This window comes from Notamacropus eugenii, chromosome 4, assembly GCF_028372415.1.
Source record: "Notamacropus eugenii isolate mMacEug1 chromosome 4, mMacEug1.pri_v2, whole genome shotgun sequence".
Taxonomy (NCBI): domain Eukaryota; kingdom Metazoa; phylum Chordata; class Mammalia; order Diprotodontia; family Macropodidae; genus Notamacropus; species Notamacropus eugenii.
The window spans coordinates 3,621,341-3,640,871 of record NC_092875.1 but is presented as its reverse complement, the minus strand read 5'-3'; the positions used below and the strand labels follow the sequence as shown (position 1 = coordinate 3,640,871).

Sequence of the window (19,531 nt, the reverse complement as noted above, 5' to 3'; positions counted from 1 at the left end):
GTCTGCTTTCTTTACCGGTGAATTCGGCCCGTTAACGGTCAGCCTTCTCGTTTTAAAACGGCCTAACATCGTGGAGGCCCCAGGCCAGGTGTTCCAGTTATCGATTCATTTTCTCTCCTTCTTTAATGGAAATTCCCTGTGTTACCAGCCTTGGCGGGATGTTAGGCCTGTAGTGGCGTCAGTCAATGCCTGTGTTTCCATATTTCATTGCCTATGGCTGGTTCTCTTCCCCATCCCCGTCTCCATTTTTAAGTCAATCCTGCCCAACTGTTCGTTGCAACCCTTAGAACTTAGAGTTTTACGTTTTTCCATTTTGTGCTTAACTGGAAGAATGATTTTATTTCTTAACTTTGTAAAAACCAGTGAGTTTCACCTGAGGTTTTTTTGCCTTTTGGGGTTGTTTCCTGTCCTGTATTGTTCTCTGACTTTGGGTTCCTGAACACACATTTATTTACTCCCTGTTTTTGTCAGATCCCCTGCTGAGCTACAAGAGCGAAGTCAGCATTGAGCGACTCGAGCCGAGTAACGTTAGCAGATGCATACGATGCAGTTACACAAAATAGTTACCAGGCCATTAGGGAGGAGGGAAGGGGCGTTCGAGCTGAGCCTTAAAGGAAGGGAGGGATGCTGATGGGAGCATATGTTCCAGGCAGTGGCATGTCCACTGTGGAGGCGGGAAATGGAGTGGAGTGTATGGGAAAGAAAAGACCAGTTTGGCTGGACTGTAGTGTGTGTGATGGAGAAGAATGTATAGCCGCGTCTGCCTTTGTGTGGTTCCGTCAGATCCAAGTCTTTGTGACCCCAGTGGGGGTTTTCTTGTCAAAGATATTAGAGTCGTTTGCCATTTCCTTCTCCAGCTCAGTTCATAAATGAAGAAATTGAGGAAAGCATAGTTACGTGACTTGCCTGGGATCACATAGCTAGCAAGTGTCTGAGGTCAGATTTGAACTTAGGAGAAAGACAAGTTCGGAACTCTATCCACACAACCACCTAGCTGCCCCTATGACCCCTACCCTAGCTTGTATGTTTGCCCTAAAGCCGGGTATCTCTTAGAAATGTATTCATTTATGCCATTGTGGACATAATATATTTCATTCCTTTACTTCTTTTATCACTTCATGTGAGTTTTTCCTGGTTCTCTGAAATTTTTCCTATTTGGTATTATAGCACAGATTTTAGTATTCATGTTCTACAGTTTCTTCAGTCATTACTAATCATTGGACACAGAATCTATTTTCAGATTTTTGCTGTTGTAAGGTTTGCCTCAACATTTTGGTATATTTGGAACCTTTCCTAGGAAGCCTCACAGATAACCCAAGTGGAATCACTGCATCAGAGGGTGTGGTCAACCCAGTAACTTTTATTGCTAAATGCTAAGTTGTTCCTCCACCAACCATGGATGCGAAAAAAACTTTTGTTTCATGTCATTGAAATGATCTATTTGATCTTTTGTGATGACCCCACCCCTGCTTTTTAAAAAATTTCCCCCTACCCATCATCATTAAAGGTACTTCTATCCACTTTCTGCCATTATTTAATATTTAGGTTATTTAGATCTTATTTCAACATAAGGTATGAGATGCTGACAGAATCGACTTTTTGCCAAACTGTTTTCCAGTTTTCCTGGCAGTTCTTGTCAAATAGAAATTTCTTCCCCAACTAGTCGATGGGGTTTCGGGAACTCTGCGGTAACCTGTTTCCTTGTTTTTATTCTTGCTCACTTCTTTGTTCTACTGATTTACTTTTCAGGTTTCTAGCCAGGACAAAATGGTTTTGATAACAATTGCTGTACATGTGTTGTAGTTTGGAATCTGGAAGTACTCTTGGCCGCTGTCCACTTTTTTTCATCTTCATTCCTTTGAATTTCTAGACATTTTTTTTTCTCCAAATCAATTTTGTTACTTTCTCTTGTTATATAAAGTAACACCTTTTTAAGCTGATTAGCATATCACTAAATCTGGAAATGTATTTAGAAAGTAGTACTACCATTTTCATTATATATTGGTGGGGACCAATCACAATCAGTTAATATCTCTCTGTTTATTTAAGTCTTCCTTTGTTTCTCTCTTTTGTTGTTATTTTTAGGCAATCTGAGTTAAGTAACTTGCCCAGGATCACACAACTAGTAAGTGTTAAGTGTCTGAGGCCAGATTTGGACTCAGGAGGACCTGATTCCAGGGCTGGTGCCCTATCCACGGCCCCACATAGTTGCTACACTTTGTTTCTTTAAAGGGTGTTTTTTAGTTCTATGTATAAAAGACCTGTCTGTGTCTTATCACTTCCAAGATATTTCATGTATTTTGTAATTATTTATATTGGGAGTTCTGTTTCCTCTTGATTTTTGTCAATACTATATTGAAACACTGATGATTTTGGTGTATTTAAGTTATCTCCTACTACTTTGCTGTTGCCTTGAAAAACGTTTTTTTTGATTCTCTCACAGATCATATTTACAGATAGACATCATTTTCTTTCCTCTTGGCCTGTACTTATACTGTTCACTTAATTTTCCAGCTTTATGGCTCTGTTTTTTCAAGCATTGTTTCAAACAGAAGTGAGCATCTCTGCTTTACCTGGATCTTATTGGAAGTTCAACCCTAAAGCTGTTCTTAGATGTTATTTAAGTCTCTTTTAACTATTACAAAGAGGGCTAGCTTTGGTATCAAAGTGGATATTTTTATATTAAAGAAAAGTCATTTCTGTGCTTGTTGTGTTTAACATAAATGATTCATTTTCTTCATCTTGATATGTATGTGACTCTTAAATTATCTGTTATTAATATCTTCATGGTCATTTCCACATCTAGATCTATAATCCTATGAATAGGATTTAGAATGCTTGTTGTTTTTATTATGTTGGGCCAACCATGCATACTTGACAGAAGTACAGGTTAGTCATAGTGAATAATTCCACACATTTTTTGTAGCCTCATTCCTGTTCGGCCTTGAGGCCGATGGGCTACCCAAGCCTTTTCTTACCTGTTGCAGGTCTTCGGTGGCCAAACCGGATAAATGTGTTGAGAGAACAGACTTTCCAGAGTCGAACAAGGGTTAGGCTTTATTCAGGATCTTAGTTACATGTGCAGGGTGAATTCTTCCTCAGGAGAGAGGAATCCTCCTCCTCCCAAGGAGGCACAGATCATACAGCAAGAGAGTGGGAGTGGGAGAGGGGGGGACCCTCTGCCCTCTAAGGGCCCCTCAGCGCTAAGAGCGCCTTCAGGCTTTCCTGACTCTACTTAAGCTCTCCTGCGGCATAGTTTGCAGCTGAATACCGTACCTGCTCTCAGCCTTTAGCTAGTCAACAACAGGTGTGCTCAGACCATGGGTTAATCTCAAGGGTGGGATGCTCTCCCCAGCAAGTTTCCCACAGAGAAGAGGCGGAAATGCACGAGATAGCCGTGTCTCACACCTCAATTCCCCGCTGTTCCCTGGGGGGCCTCATGAGAACTGTGAGGTTTAGAAGTTCTCACCTTTACCTGCCCGAGACTGTCCACATAAAACTGAGCTTACACCCCCAACACATTCCTAATAATTTGTTTAGTAATTTTATATCAGAATTAGTTATTTTGTTTCTCATTTCCTTCCTCTGCTTTATTTTTGTTTGTTTTGCTTATTGGGAGTTTGAAATGCCTTCTTTCTATTTTTACCAGTAGTTTATGTACCGTAGTAGCTATTAGTTCTTTGAGTGTTTGATAGAATTCGCTTATAAAACCATGTGCTCCAGAGGAATATTTCTTTGGGATTTCATTTATGGCTTGCTTGGTTTCTCTTTGTCATAACATGTCATCTCTCCACTAACAATTCACTTCCAGTGCATGTGTGGAAAGCATCAAGATTCCTTGAAAGTTATACCCCCAAGAATGACTTTGTTCATGACCCTGTGATTGTTAATAATCAGTAAAGGATAAAAGGGGAGGTGATCACTTACTAGAAATGTTTGGCCCCGTCTTGGCAGATGCTCAGTGGGGTCCAGATGGAAGAAGAATGCCCAGTAAGTGAGGAGGTCCTCCTGATGCTCCTGTTTGCATGTGACCTGATGCTGAATGCATCAACACCCAGAATATTGCAGATCTCTAGTCATTCAAAAGGATTTGACTGAACTCTCTGCATAGGAGGAAAAAAAATTGATGATGAACACCTGTTTAGATGCAGTTGGATGAAGAGTCCTTAGAAATTGCCCATCAGTACATGTATCTTGGGTGGATGGATGGATGGATGGATGGATGGATGGATGGATGGATGGATGGGTGGGTGGATGGGTGGATGGATATTGCAAATGAGCTGAGTACAGAATTGTATAGGAGGAATAGAATGGACTGGGTTACCTTTGGGAAAGTAAGCAGTTTTTTTAAGGGACCCTTTTTTTAACACCCAGTATTCTTTCAGTGACACATGGCAATGAATCATGCAGTGCTAGAGACTGAAGAATTTTAGTTGAGGATATGCCACAGTACAGTGGAGGCACATGTGACAAATGAAGACACAGATGTCCTCAAAGAAATGAGTGACCCAAAAACACAGGAGAGTTCTCAGAATACCCAATTCCCCCCATGACATCTCTGTTGGGTAGCAATATTGGTGGTACCCCCAAGCTTTTCCAGAATTCCTTCTGTTCCCCCACTGTATTTATTTTGTTTGTTGCTGAAATGCCTAAGCCCCATCCTTCTGCCCCCTTAGTGACTCTCAGACAAGAAAGTTATTGGAGAGGACTGTATCATTACTCAGCCCATAAAGCTTTTCAAAGGTGTTTTTTAAGTTCATCTTATCTGCCCAGTTTCCATGTCAAAGAAAACCCAACTCGCGATCTTCTTACAAATGTCTTATTTCCCTGTAAGAATACTTAAAAGTTATCTGTTTTTTAAAATACTTATTAATTCTTGTATGTTTATGCTCAACAAGTTATTCTTGAACACAGGTTATTTTCTTTTCTTAGGTAAATTTTATTCCAGATTTTCCTTTCCAGTTCCTAAACGTAACCCTAACCCTAAATGCCCATTGTATTTCTGGCTGGGGTTTCTTGGGACATTGATTTACCTTTCTTGCTAGCTGCTTATAATAGTTTTTTTTTTTTAACTCAGGAACTCAATAATAATTTATTAAACTCTTACTCTGTGTCAGGCACTAAGGATGCAAATTTAACAATAATAATCACATTTGTAGATGAGTTAAAACTCAGGTTCCTCTCCAGTGACAACCTGTGGACCACATCAGTCTATACTTTATCTGATATTTTAGCTCCAGTATTAATAGGCAATTTTCTTTTATCATTTATAAAGCACATATATATGTATATATAGACACATACACACACATATATATGTTATATATACAATTAAGTGTTTTTTATTGTATCTCTTACATGTATTCTCAAATCATTTCTACAAAAACTTTTCAAGGTCAATTTAAAAAATTTTTAAACTTGTCATTTAAACTTAAAATTTGCTGTCTTTTGAGTTTGCTGTCATATTACTTGGCATCTCACTATTTAAGTTCTGTTTCTTCCATCATTTTATTCCTAGTTTCCCTTTTCTGATTAAAGTTTTTCAGTATCTTCTCTACAGTTTTCATTAAGAGATCTGATGTCATCCTTTATCTCTTCCTACACTCCTTTAAACAGTTCCATTCTTTTGGTTATATTTGATTACACTTACGACTCTATTATTTTGCTCTAGAATTTTGCTCTGGCACCAGGGTGGTGTCAGACCTCAGATGCTAGGTGTGTGACCCTGGGCAAGTCATTTAATTCTGTTTGCCTCAGTTTCCTCATCTGTAAAATGAGCTGAAGAAGGAAATGGCAAACCACTCCAGTATCTATGGGGAAGCTAGGTTTCACAGTAGATAGGGTGCCAAGCCTGGAATCAGGAAGATTCATCTTCTTGAGTTCAAATCTGGCCTCACTCACTAGCTCTGTGACCCTGGGCAAGTGACTTCACCCTGTTTCTTCACCCTTTCAACCACTCCGATGTCTGCCAGGAAAAGCCTAAATGGGGTCATGAAGACTCAGACTGGAATGTTGTCCTAGCATTCTGTGGCTATGGAGCATCTTCATTGTGTTAGTTTTCCTTTGCTTGCTTGTTTCCTGAGTCTCTATAGGCTTTTTCCCCTCCTGTAAAGATTTCCTTGTAAGAAATTGATACCTTTTAGGTTATTATTATTGTGGGTTGTTGGGGTTTTTCTTAAGCTTACATTCCTAGCTAGTTGGAGGTCCTGAAGAGTGGTAAGTGTATATACAATTTGTAATTCAGCTTTCCTCCCAGAAACCCCTTCCCTTCAGGTCCAGATGGTGCTGGAGCAGGCTGCCCTGGCAGGTGCCTCTCTCTGCCAGGGCATCAAGGCTAGAAGAATGACCTTGAGCCTGTTGGGCAGTGAAGGCATCTGGGCGACCTTTTGGTGACCAGACATAGGAGGCAATAAGAGCCAGGCTGATTGGTGATGATCCTTCTTGTAGATATCTTCCTGTCATAGGCAAGATGCTTGTCTGATTACCATGCTTTCTTTCTTCTTCTTCTTTCATTTTTATTTTTATTCTAAACTATTCTTTGGGAGCTTTTAGTTCCTTTATTTAAGTTTTTTGTTAGTCTTCCCGTGAGTTTGTTCATGTAAAGGTTTCTGCCCTCTCTGATGTGATGGTTGTATAATTTATTGAGTATGTTTATCATTGTTTGGGGGAGTAGAACATTGTGGGGGGTGGGTGGGAGTATTGGTCGAGTACCCATACATTTTGCCTAAAGTGTTAGTGCAAAAGAAAGGCCCTGACAGGTAGGAACTTTGGACAGGTAGCTGGACGCCATGATTCCAAAACCGTGCAACGTGTTTTCTAATTATGGCCATTCTCTCTCTCTTCTGGCCCAAGACCAAAGAAGACAAAGGATCACTGATGAACATTTGTTCTGTTTGGCAGTTCTGTGTGATTTCCCAAAGAAGTCAGCATGAGAAGTACTTTATGTGCCCACAGAAAGAAGACACAGAGTGTATGATGATCTCTGAGTTCATCCTGTCCACCAGCCTTTTCTCCTTGGGCTACTTTTTTCTTGGGCAAGTCACTTAACTCCAATTACCTCATCCTGGGTCATCTCCAGGCATCCTGATGAATATCTGGTCACTGGATCCAGATGGCTCTGGAGGAGAAGTGAGGCTGGTGACCTGCGCAGCCCTCCCTCACTCAAAACAAAGTCAAGTGCAGGTCATGTCATCATTTCTCTGATGGCATGGTCTTCTTCAGCAATGAAGGATGAACACATGCACTTTTTTCTTTTCCTTCTTTTTCCATTTAATCAATTCTGCTTCTTTAAGGAATTCTCTTCATACTTTTTTGTATGTATTTTTCCATTTGGCCAGTTTTGCTTTTTAAGGCATTCTCTTTGTTGAATTTTTGTGCCTCTTTTACCACTTAGCCTCATCTGGCTTTTAAGGAATTCTTTTCTTTAGTAATTTTTTGTGCCTCCTTTACCCAGCTTGTTGACTCTTTTTCATGACTTTCTTGCATCCCTTTTATTTTTCTTCCTAATTTTCCCTCTACCTCTCTTACCTGATTTTTAAAATCCTTTTTGAGCTCTTCCATGCCCTAAGACCAAATCATATTTTTCTTTGAGGCTTTGGATGGAGGAGCTTTGACTTTGTTGTCTTCTTCTGAGTGTGTGTTTTGATCTTCCTTGTCACTGTAGTAACTCTGTAGTCAGGATCTTTTTCTGCTGTTTGCTCATTTTCCAGCCTGTTTCTTAACTTTTAACTCTATGCTCAAGTGAGGTTCTGCTTTTGCAGTAGAGGAGGCACTATCCCAAGCTTCACATTTTTGGTGCATCTGTTTTCAGAGGTCATTCTGGGGACCTGTAAGTTTTCAGTTCTTCTGAGGGGGTGTGATCTAAGGAGAGATGTTTACTACTCTGCTGTATTGTGCCCCTGGTCTATGAGTGACTCCAAGCACTCTTTGCAACCCTGGAACTATAACCAGAGTCTCGGCTCCCCTGAAACCACAAGCTCTGCTGTGCAGGTGCTCCTCCTCACCCTAGGACCGAGACCCAGGAATGTGACCCATATCCAAATATAGGCAATGCAACACAGTCCTGCCCCTGTGCCAGCAAAGGGAGCCCTGTAATCCCCTCCTGACCATTTGTCATACCTCCTTACCGTCTGTGGGCTGAGCAATCTGGAAACCACCATTGCTGCCATGGATTCAATCACCCCAAAGCCTGCTCCTGATTTGCTGGGGCCTGGTGTGTGCTGGTGATATGTGGTGTGTGCTGGTACACTGGTAAGCACAGAGCCTTGTGCTCCACTATCACCCTGATGCAAGAGACCTTTCCTGCTGACCTTCCATGTTGTCTTGGGCTGGAAGATTTTTCACTTCAAACTTTTGTGGGTTCTGCTGCTCTAGAACTTGTTTTGAGGCATTATTTTAAAGGTATTTAGGGACAACTCAGGCAAGTCCCTGCCTTTTTTCTGCCATCTTAGCTCTGCCTCCTATTTCTTGTTTTAGATGAACAACATGTGTGTTTGTACTTGTGGGTCCTTTTCTTTTTTTTAAATCTTATTTGAAGTATAGATCAAGTCGTGGTATAACTGGGTCAAAGACTATGCACAGTTTGGGGCCCATGGTTCCAAATTGCTTTGCAGAATGGCCGGACCAGTTGACAGATCCACCAGCAGTGCAGTAATATGCCTGTTTTTCTGCAGCCTTGACAGTATTCTTCCTTTTAATACTCTGGCAACTCTGCCCACCTGATAAGTGTGAGGTTGAAACTTTGAGTTCCTTTGATTGACATGTCTGTGATTTGAGCCATTTTTTAATAAGGCTTGTGATCATTTGGATTTCCATCTTTGAAAACTGTCCACTCCCTTTTACTGTTTGTCACTTGGGGATTTTTCTTAGATTTAGCATCAATTGTTTTCATTTTTTCTCTTGATTCCCATTATTTAACAGTGTCTGGTGTATAATAGGCACTTAACAGATGCCTGCTGATCGGTCAGATGAGATGTTTGTAAAGTGTGTAGCAAGTGCCTGGCACACAGTAGGCACTTAAAAAATGCTGATTCACTCCCTTCTCTCCATATGTTTCAGAATTGAGCAAATTTCAGTTGAACCCAGCTGAGCCTGTAGTCTCTTGGGCAGTCCTCCCTAAGTTCCTGAGTATGCCACTGATCCTTTCAGGTCTTTCCTGAATAAGCGCAAATGTATGTTCTGTTTCAGGGATCAGTGACATTCAGGGATGTTGCTGTGGAGTTCACCCGGACAGAATGGCGACACTTGGCCCCTTTTCAGAAGGAGCTGTACAGAGACGTGATGCTGGAGAACTACAGGAACCTGGTGTGCCTCGGTAAGGACGGGCTCCTGCACTGATTCAGAATCTGTTCACTAGGTGAGAGGGGTCTTCCTTAGTGAGAGTCAGGGTTTGTTTGGAAAGAATGCAGAGACCAGACATGATGAACCCATTTGTGCTCAAGAGATGGGGATGTGTGGAATGCTTTGCTTTATGCAACTAGAAACTGGTAACTGAGCTGTGTTGCTCCAAGGTTAGACTTTCATGCTCTTTGTACTCTGAAGTCCAGGACTGATAAAAAGGTTCCCTCTCATAACTGGAAATGAATTTATTTTTCTGACACCAAATATATTGTGTGACCTGTTTCTTCATCCTTAGCATGCTTTAAAGGTCATTTGTGGCACTGTCCTGAGATTCACCTGCTTTTCCTCCAAAAAGAAGAAATAGGATTAAATTCCCAAATGGTTCTGTGTCCCCAATAATTTCCCTTTTCCAACAAATAGGACTTACAGTTTCCAAGCCAGATGTGATCTCCCAGCTAGAGAGAAGGGAAGCACCCTGGATGCCAGGAGAGATCCAGAGAAGTAGCTGTCCAGGTGAGTGAGTCACTGTAAACAACCATTCACTTGGTCAGTCTAGGGAAGTTCTAGTAAAACTTTGAATGTGGATTTCTCCTCTTGGCTGCCCAGGCCTTGGGAGAAGAGCTGAGATTGTACGGCCTTGGCTCCTTCCTGGAGACTCATCTTGATGTCCACAGCTCAGGGTCCTGACATCTCTCCCTTCCTAATGTCCTTCCATTGTCAGAGAAGAGGATGTCTCAGCAGGGATAGGACTTCTCCTCCCCTTCTGCCCCCATTCCTGATGCTCTGCTGTTTTCACCACACAGGAACTAGTTGAGTTCATCTCTGTCTAGTGTGTCAGCCTTTCACAAACTCAACAACATGGTGTTGTCCCTGCCCCAGGTCTTCTCTTGCCACTGAATACTCCCAGTTGCTTCATTGAGCTGTTTGATGGCAGGAACTTAAGACCCCCCCAACCTTCTGGTTTCCTATCTTTGAATGTTTCTTTACTGAGATGCCCAGAAATGACCATGCACACAAACAACTTCCCTGGTATCAGAAGATAACTGGAAAATGATCTGGGGCTTTTAGTGGACTGCAGGCTCAGATGAGTCAGCACTGGGCTGTGGTATCATTAAGGGAAGCATCTCTGAGAAGGGGTAGGTGAGTCTCCTTGTGCCCAGCCCTGATCAGATCCATCTGGAGTGTTGGCTTCTGGTGGCAGGATTCAGAGGCCAGGTCACTGCCCTCTACTTTGCAGGATCCACTCGCTGCCATTTTTGTTTTTATATTGGGACATTTCTCTTCTTCCAACCCAGCAGTATCTCTGCCATTCAACTTGATGTTTCCGAGGCCACTGGCAGCGGCTCAGTAATCACACCTTCCAGCTTTTTCAGTGGGATGTAATACACCTGTGCCAGATGACGTGTACTCCTCCCAAAGAAGCCAGGGCTGTCTTAAGATCTCAGTACTTATCTTAGATATCTCTTCCTTTTAGTCCCTCTAGTTCAGTCCTCTCCAGCCCCAAGGTCCTTCTTGACCAAGGAAGCTGAAGAAGAGCTGCTTTATCTTTTGCCATCCAACCTTGGAATAGTCCAACCTCCTTTTGGATCTTCTTTTGCCCAAGCTAACTTAAAACAAGCCGCGTTTTTGTTGTTCTGTATTCAGGAGTGCCCAGGACATTTTGTTCTCTCAATGTCACAGGTTCATGAAAGTCCGGGATAGTCTGACTTCCTTGTTATAAACTCCAAAATGGAGCATTCTCCTCTTCGCTATATTCCCACGTTTTCTATCCCAACACTTAGCTCTGCCTTGTTTGTGAGAATCAGTCTCGAATAGTGTTTCATTTGTTTGGTACCTTCCATGTTTTGAAGCATAAAATTATCAAGGTAAGTCAAGACATCATTAGCTCCTACATTTTAGTTAGAACTCCACCTGGAAATCCTTTTATCATTACCGTAGCATGCCTCTGCCAGGCTTGTGATCTGTTTCTTTTTTTTTTAACATGTAATTTTCATTTTTTAAATCATTCTGAATTTGACAAACAGCAACAAACATGAGCATTTTAAAACTCAAAGAAAAACCTAAAGTAGTGCGTACATTCTATACTGTGTACAGCTTGTATTTTTCGTCAAAATTAGAGAATAAATTCAACATATTAATTTTAAAGCCATCGTGCTTGTCTTTACCTTCTTCTGAATCTCTCTCTGCTCACTTCTGGTTTTGGAATTTGCCATGCCTCTCTTTTCTTTACTCCCTTTTTTTTGGCTTTACTTGCTGTTTTCCTTTCCCCAACCCCTTCTCTGAAATCCCTTCTCAATTCAAAACTAACACTTGTACCAAGTAAGCATAATTAAGTAAAACATAGCCCTTTATTGATCATATCTGGAAATGGGATCTCAGTTTGCACTTCCAGTCTTCACCTTTCTTTCAGACAATGTACAAAATGCTTCTTCGTTGGTTTCCATGTCACTTAAGTTTTCCTAGCTGTCTCTGAATGCATCCTTTCTCCTCTTTTCTTATGATGTAACAATATACTGTACAACAATAACAAACTGTAATTTGTTCAGCCATTGCTCAGTTGATGGGCACCAACCTTATTTCTAGATATTTGCTATAACAAAATGTGATTCTGTCAATATTTTTCTATAAATAAGTCCTTATTGTTTTTTGAAATGTAGAGGCTATTCCAAATTTCACAGTGGGCATGGTTCCATGTTGCTTTCCATCTTGGTGGGCCCACTCCATAGCTCCACTTTCATTGCATTGCTGAGCCTGGATTCCCTTTTATCAGTTATCATTTCCCTTTCTGCCACTCTCAGTATGAGGTGGACCCTGAGGCTCGCTTTAACTCACATTCCTCTGGTTATTTCAGATGCTGAACATTTGTGAGTGTGTGTGTGTGTGTGTGTGTGTGTGTGTGTGTGTGTGTGTGTGTTGATAGTTTGGACTATTTTTCCTTTGAGAAAATTTCCTTCAACTATCTATTTAATGAAATGTAGTTCTTGTACTTATAGACTTGAGTCATTTTCTTGTATGTGTCAGGTGTAAGAGGTTTATCAGAGAAACTTGCTGCACAAATTTTTTTCCCCACTTAATTGTTTTCCTTCATAGTTAATGACATTAGTTTTGTTTTTTTTGCAAAAAGATTTCAGTTTATGTGATCACAATTGTCCATTTTCTCTTCTGTCTTCTCTGCATCTATATCTTCTTCCATACTCCTTTAATCTGTCTGTAATGTGGCCTTTTCTCCATTCAGAGCTTCTTGTGCTACCTGGGAGATCTTCCAGACTCCTTTCAGGAGCTTCTTCTGAGACACAAATTAAGACCTGTCTGTGCCCGCCCATGCTGTGCCCCACAGAGCACCTTCCCCACGTTAGGGGACAAGGGCCCCATTAAAGCCGTCTTGCTTTCTATACATCATGCCTTGTCATGTAAGCTGTACATCTTTCCTGTCATGTAATTCCTTGACAAAAACCTTTACTAACGAAAGTTTCTTATTGGTTATATGTCATAGCCTAATCATACTGTAGCACCAATGCAATATTCAGAGCACTCAAAGCAGCCATGAATATCCTGGTGCAATTCTGAATTACAAGATACCACAGACTCTCCACATGGAAGACAGAACCAAAACCTTTATTCAGACACCAGAAAGCCAAATCCATCATAGCAACAAAAATCTATACACAGTAACAATGCAGAGAACAACACTGTCCCCAAGCCTTCCTTCTGTTAGGCTTCCCACAAACCAGCTCTCTTCCACAAATCATAAACAAGCTCTCTCACTCAGGCTATCAAGCTGCCTTTCCTAGCCTGATTGCTCTCTGACCAACTTCTTTTCAGCTCTAATCTAGCTCCGTCTCCTGTTCCACCCTTTCTGCTCCACCCCTTCTTGTGGCATATGACTTGACTCATGTGACTGAGGCTTCCATGTGACTTAAGCAGGTAACGTGGGCCTATTAATGGATGGGAAATATCTTCCTTTTAAGAATCAAAATTACATTAAAAATAAGCAAAAATGCATTATCAATACACACACCTACCAAGGCTTCTTCATTGCCCTCAGTATGATGTTTGTCTTTGCTTCTTCAGAGGCAATGGCACACCACATCTCATTTCCACTTGACAATACAAGGAAATTGTTAGTATTGAAAAAAATGTACCTTTGCTTTCATGACAATCTTAGGGTCTGTAAACACTTTACAATTTCCTCAAAGTAATCCAGCTGGCTCAATGCCAAGCTCATTTTCTCTTTACTGTTAAGCAAGCTCTATAGGATAGTTTCAGAATATACATTAAAATCTGAGCAGTAGGCGTTGTTTATCATCGTGATCTTTTTTTCAGTAGGTAGACCAAACTCTTAAGAGTTTATAAATTTCTTCAGGAATACTCTGCATTGTCAGGAGGCTTTGATGTAATGTGCAAATGGTACATCTGGAAGATACTAAATAACTACAGAATTCTTTAAAATATTTGGGAGTGAACACACCAAGATATATAAGACTTGCATAATTAGGAATGCAACACAATTTTGATTGAAATGAAGGAAGACCTAAATAATTAGAGACAGCTAAAACACTTGTGGATGAGATGGGCCAATGCATTAAAAATGATAATATTTCCTAAATTAATCTACATATTTGATGTTGTACTAATTTAGTCATAAAGGGGGATCTTTTATGGATTGACATAACAGTAACCAAATTCATACAGTAACAATGTGAAGACTGTCAAAGGAAATAGTGAACGAATTTAGTGAAAGGGATATAACATTATAGGATCTCAGTTAAATTGTAAAGTAACAATTATAAAAATACCTAGTACTAGTTAACAATAGAAAAGTTAGTAAATGGAAAGAACTCATGTAATATCCAGAACCCTAATACTTGATGAACCCAGAAACATAAAGACCAAATGGAGGGACTACTTATTTAAACAAGAACCTCGAAGTAAAGTATAAAACAGTTTGATAGAAATAGATGTATTTAATCATTTTTCTTGATGGAGGATCCAAAAGGCAGGAAGATGTACTTGTACAACAGGAATAACAAAGAGGACATTCATGTTTTTTTATTTCATTCAGATTGGGAGGCTACTCATGAAACCAAGGAGTCAGCTCTAAAGCTGGACATGTCAGTAGAAGAATCATCCTGGGAATGTGCTGCCACGTTAAAGAGGCACCACAACAGTGAGGAGAAAAATCCTCACACAGGAAAAATAACCCAAAAGAAACCTGCAAATAAATTGGGAGGCCGCAAATATAACAACTGGGACAGTAGTTTCAGTCTAGGGCACATCCCTTTTGCACAACAGAGATTACCTGTTGAAACGATTCTCCATAAATGTGATAAAAACAGAAAGCACTTCAGACTGTCTACAGACTTAAGAAAACATAAGAGAATATATTCAAAGAAGATATTTTCCAAGTATAGTGAATATATGAAATTCTTTAAGTATAATTCACACTTTATTGAAAATGGTAGGCTACGTAATGGAGAGAAACGCTATCAGTGTAATGAATGTGGGAAGGCCTTCAGCCAGAAAGCCAGTCTTACTCAACATCATAGAATTCATACTGGAGAGAAGCCATATGAATGTAATGTGTGTGGAAAGGCTTTCCGCCAGAGCACAGGACTTAAGCAACATTGGACAATTCATACAGGAGAGAAACGTTATGAGTGTAACCAATGTGGGAAAGCTTTCCGTCTGAGAACACAGCTTATTCAACATTATAGAATTCACACTGGCGAGAAACCATATGAATGTAATGACTGTGGGAAGACTTTCCGCCAGAGTGCACAACTTACTCAACACCAAACAATTCATACTGGAGAAAAACCTTATGAATGTACTGAATGTGGCAAGACCTTCCGCCTAAGATCATTGCTTATTCAACATCATAAAATTCATACTGGAAAGAAACCTTATAGATGTAATGACTGTGGGAAGGCCTTCCGCCTCAGTTCACAGCTTATTCAACATCAGACAATTCATACCGAAAAGAAACCTTATGTATGTACTGTATGTGGAAAATCTTTTCATCAGAGAACCTTACTTACTCAGCATCAGACAATTCACAGTGGGGAAAAGCCTTATGAATGTAATGAATGTGGGAAGGCCTTCCGAAATAGCACATGCCTTACTCAACATCAGACAATCCATACTGGAGAAAAACCTTATGAATGTCATGAGTGTGGGAAGACCTTCCGACTGAGTGCATATCTCATACGGCATCAGAGAATTCATACTGGAGAGAAACCTTTTACATGTAATGACTGTGGGAAAGCCTTTACCCACAATGCAGGACTTGCATTGCATAAAAGAATTCATGCTGGAGAGAAACCATATGAATGTGATGAATGTGGGAAGGCCTTCCGACGAAGATCAGGAGTTGTTGAACACAAGATAATTCATACTGGAGAGAAAATTTATAGCTGTAATGAGTGTAGCAAGGCTTTCCGCTGGAGAACAGGACTTATCCAACATCAGAGAATTCATACTGGAGAGAAACCTTATAAATGTGATGTATGTGGGAAGGCCTACAGATTAAGCAAAGGACTTACTCAACATCAGAAAATTCACACTGGAGAAAAACAATATGGGTGTACTGAATGTAAGAGTGCCTTCCACTTGAAAAGACAGCTTACTCAACATCAAAAGCTTCATAGGGGTGAGAAGCATTACGAATGTGATCAGTGTGGGATGATCTTCTGCCAGAGTAGAATCCTTATTCAACATCAGAGAATTCATAGTGGAGAAAAACCTTATGAGTGTAATGAATGTGGGAAAGCCTTTCGCTTAAAGACACGTCTTAATGAACATCAGACAGTTCATACTGGTGAAAAACGCTTTGAATGTAGTGAGTGTGGGAAGGCATTCCGCCAGAAGACACATCTTACCGAACATCTATCCATTCATAGTGGTGAGAAACCCTTTGAATGTAATGAATGTGGGAAGGCCTTCCGCTTGAGAACACAGCTTACTCAACATCACATAATTCATACTGGGGAGAAACCATATGAATGTAATGTATGTGGGAAGGCTTTCAGTCACAGGACAGAACGTAATCGACATTATAGAATTCATACTGGAGAGAAACGTTATGAATGTAATGAATGTGGAAGGGCCTTCCGCCTGAGCACACACCTTACACGGCATAAGAGAATTCATACTGGTGAGAAACCCTATGAATGTAATGAATGTGAGATGGCCTTCCGCCTGAGGGCACAGCTTACTCATCATCAGAGAATTCACGCTGGAGAGAACATTTAGGAGAGTTGTTGAGGAAAGGGTGTCCCCCAGAACAAATGCCTTTCTCACATCAGTTAATACTGAGTAGAGAAGACTTGTCTATATAACAAATATGGAGCCACAGCATAGAACTTAGAAAATGTCAAGTATTTCATATTGAACAGCCATGTGCATATAATGAATGTGAGGATTATAGCTGGAGTACAAACTTTTGCTGAAAATTAAAGAACTTAAAGGTTTAGAATTGGAGGCAGATGTCTGTCTACTTTCTAGAAGGTTTCCTAAAGCTTTTTCTTCCTTCCTGAAGTTTCTTATCACCTTCCTTCCAAATCCCAGTGCTTACTGCAGTTGATTTAGATGCTTAATAAATTTAAATTACCTAATCTTAGCTTTGTTCAGGAAATGTGGATTCTAACTTAATTCTTTTCTCTTTCTCCTCTTTCCCCTCTACCTGTCTAACTTCAACCTATCTACTTGTTGCCTACAAACTCTCAAATCTCCTGCATCATTGAAAAGCTTCACTAGGTTTACTGCCCCTGATAGCTGTTGCCCTGTATCTCTCCTCCCTTTGACAGCTAAACCTGCTCAGAAAAGCTCAAAAACCCTTTACTGCCTCCATTTCTTCTCCTCTTACTCTTGCCTCTTTTGTTGTTGCTTCCAACCCAATAGGTCTGGCTGATTCCAAGGTTACTAGTGATCTCTCATTTGTTAACTTGGCCTTTCCTCAATTCTCTGAGTTCTTAACTCTCTGCAGTATTTAATTCTGTTGACCACTAACCTAATGGATACTTTCTACTCCCTGGGTCTTTGTGACCCTGCACTCTCCTGGTTTTCCTACATATCAGGCTGCTGTTCCTCAGTCTCATTTTGTGCATCACCATCCGTATCCCACCCTATCTTTATGAGAGTATACCAGAGATCTGTCCTGGGCTGCCACCCATCTACACTCTCTCTCTTGGATTTCTTGTCTCTTGCATGTTGAAATAGTAAATCAGTGTATATGACTCCTACATATCTCTTGAATTCCAATACCATATCTCCAACTATATATCACACATTTCTTATTGGATTCCCGGTTGACATCATAAATTCGTGAACATGTCCAAAACAAGATTTCATTATCTTCCCCCTAAAACTCCCCTTCCTAAGCTCCCTATTTCCATTGAGAGTATCTCCATGCTTTGTTGTTATTCTGTTTTGTCCAACTCTTCATGGCCCCATTTGGGATTTTCTTGACAAAAATACTAGAGTGGTTTGCCATTTCCTTTTGCAGTTCATTTTACAGATGAGGAAACTGAGGCAAACAGGGTAAAGTGACTTTACTTGGGGTCACACAAGCCAGTAAAGGTCTGAAGCCATATTGGAACTCATGAAGATGAGCCTCCCCAATTCTGAGCCTATTGCTCTACCCACTGTGCCATCTCGCTGCCTCAGAGAGCACCATTTTTAGAGTAACCCCAAGTGTACAATTCTAGAGTCATCCTTGATTTGCCCCCTCACCCTGCACACTGAGTCACTTAATCCATTTTGGCTTTGCTAGCTCTATGACATTTTTCAAATCCTTTTTCTTCTCTGAACTCATACCCTAGTTCAGATCATCCCCTCTCTCATGAAGTCTTGATGGAGTCTCTTAAATTGATATCTCTGCATATAGCCCCTCCTGTCCTCAATACAGTTGCCCAAATCCCAAAGCATAGGACTGCCATTGTCACTCCCCTGTCAAGAACCTCTGGTGGCTCCCTTTTCCTTCCAGTTTCAAATACAGACTCCTTTATCACCAGAGCTTTCAGACTTCTATCACATTACTTTCCTTTTATACACTCTACTTTTTACTCAGACAGGACTTCTTAGTGATCTTCATAGATGACTTTTATCTCCCATCTTTATGGCTTTGCATCAGCTGTTCACTGGTCTGCAATGCCAGGCCTGTCTCCTTATTTCTAGTTCATAATATCCGTAGTTTTCTTCAAGTTTTGGCTTAAAAACTACCTCTTGCATTGTTTGGTATTTAGATTGTATGTATTCTTTCTTTTTGTTTATCTCTGTCCATATTGTTTCTGCCCAGTGAAATGTAATCTCCTTCAAGGGAGGTCCTATTTGATTTTGGTCATTTTATTTCCAACTTAGAATTAGTCTCTAGCACATGGTAGGTTCCTAATGCTTGAATGAAGGAATAAAGACAAAACATTTGCCCCCTACTGCTCTAATTAAAATTTGTTAAAATTATTGGCCATTTTTTCTGCCTTCTGGTCACAGAAATATCCTTTTTCCTTGCTGAAGCTAAGTTATTGTCCTGCAGTCTTGATCTCATCCCCTCCTACATCTTCACTCTCTCTCTCTCAAATGGCCGCTTCCCTGCTGCTTGTATTTATTATTTAGTTAGACAGCATTTTAAAGCCCCTTGTATGTAAATGGCATTAATCTATGAGCTGAAGATATGGTATTCACTGTGATGTGTAGCTGTGGTGATCGATCCTTCCCTTTCTCCTCACCCCCAATAAAAACTAAACCAGATAAAAGCAAAAATTCCTGGTTCGGATTGGTTTGATTTGGTTGGCTTTTTGTCCCCAGTTCTCAGCATGTAGCAGGTTCTTGATAAATGTTTGTCCAGTATAAAGGCAAACTGAAGAATTTTCCCTGCCCCCTCACTTCACTGAGGGAGAGGATATCTAAGCAGACACAGAAATTCAAGATCACTTCAAGATGAAAGTGCTCATCATCACACACAGTGGAAACTTGGAGGAAGTTAACGATTCTGAGGGGACAAGGGGACGGCACTGGAGGCAACAGAGTCAGTGATACAGAGGAAAGATGAATGTTAAGTTCAGGAAACAGCTAACTGGGTACTTTGGCGAGAATGATATGCAGCAAAGTTAGTAAATAGGTTGGAGTCATACTATAGAAGACTTTAAAGATGACTTTAAAGAACTTCCCAATTAATAAATATTTATTAAGCACCTAC

General features: G+C 40.5%; 1 protein-coding gene across 1 annotated transcript in view; it reads left to right on the top strand.

The window, feature by feature from the left end:
* Positions 1 to 19,531, top strand: part of LOC140498840 (uncharacterized) — a 19,972-nt gene extending 441 nt beyond the window's left edge. Inside the window, exons 2-4 of the mRNA XM_072599629.1 lie at positions 9,187 to 9,313; positions 9,760 to 9,852; positions 14,402 to 19,531. Coding sequence (XP_072455730.1) covers positions 9,187 to 9,313; positions 9,760 to 9,852; positions 14,402 to 16,590 — 2,409 coding nt within the window. The 3' untranslated portion in view covers positions 16,591 to 19,531. The remainder of the gene's footprint in view (positions 1 to 9,186; positions 9,314 to 9,759; positions 9,853 to 14,401) is intronic.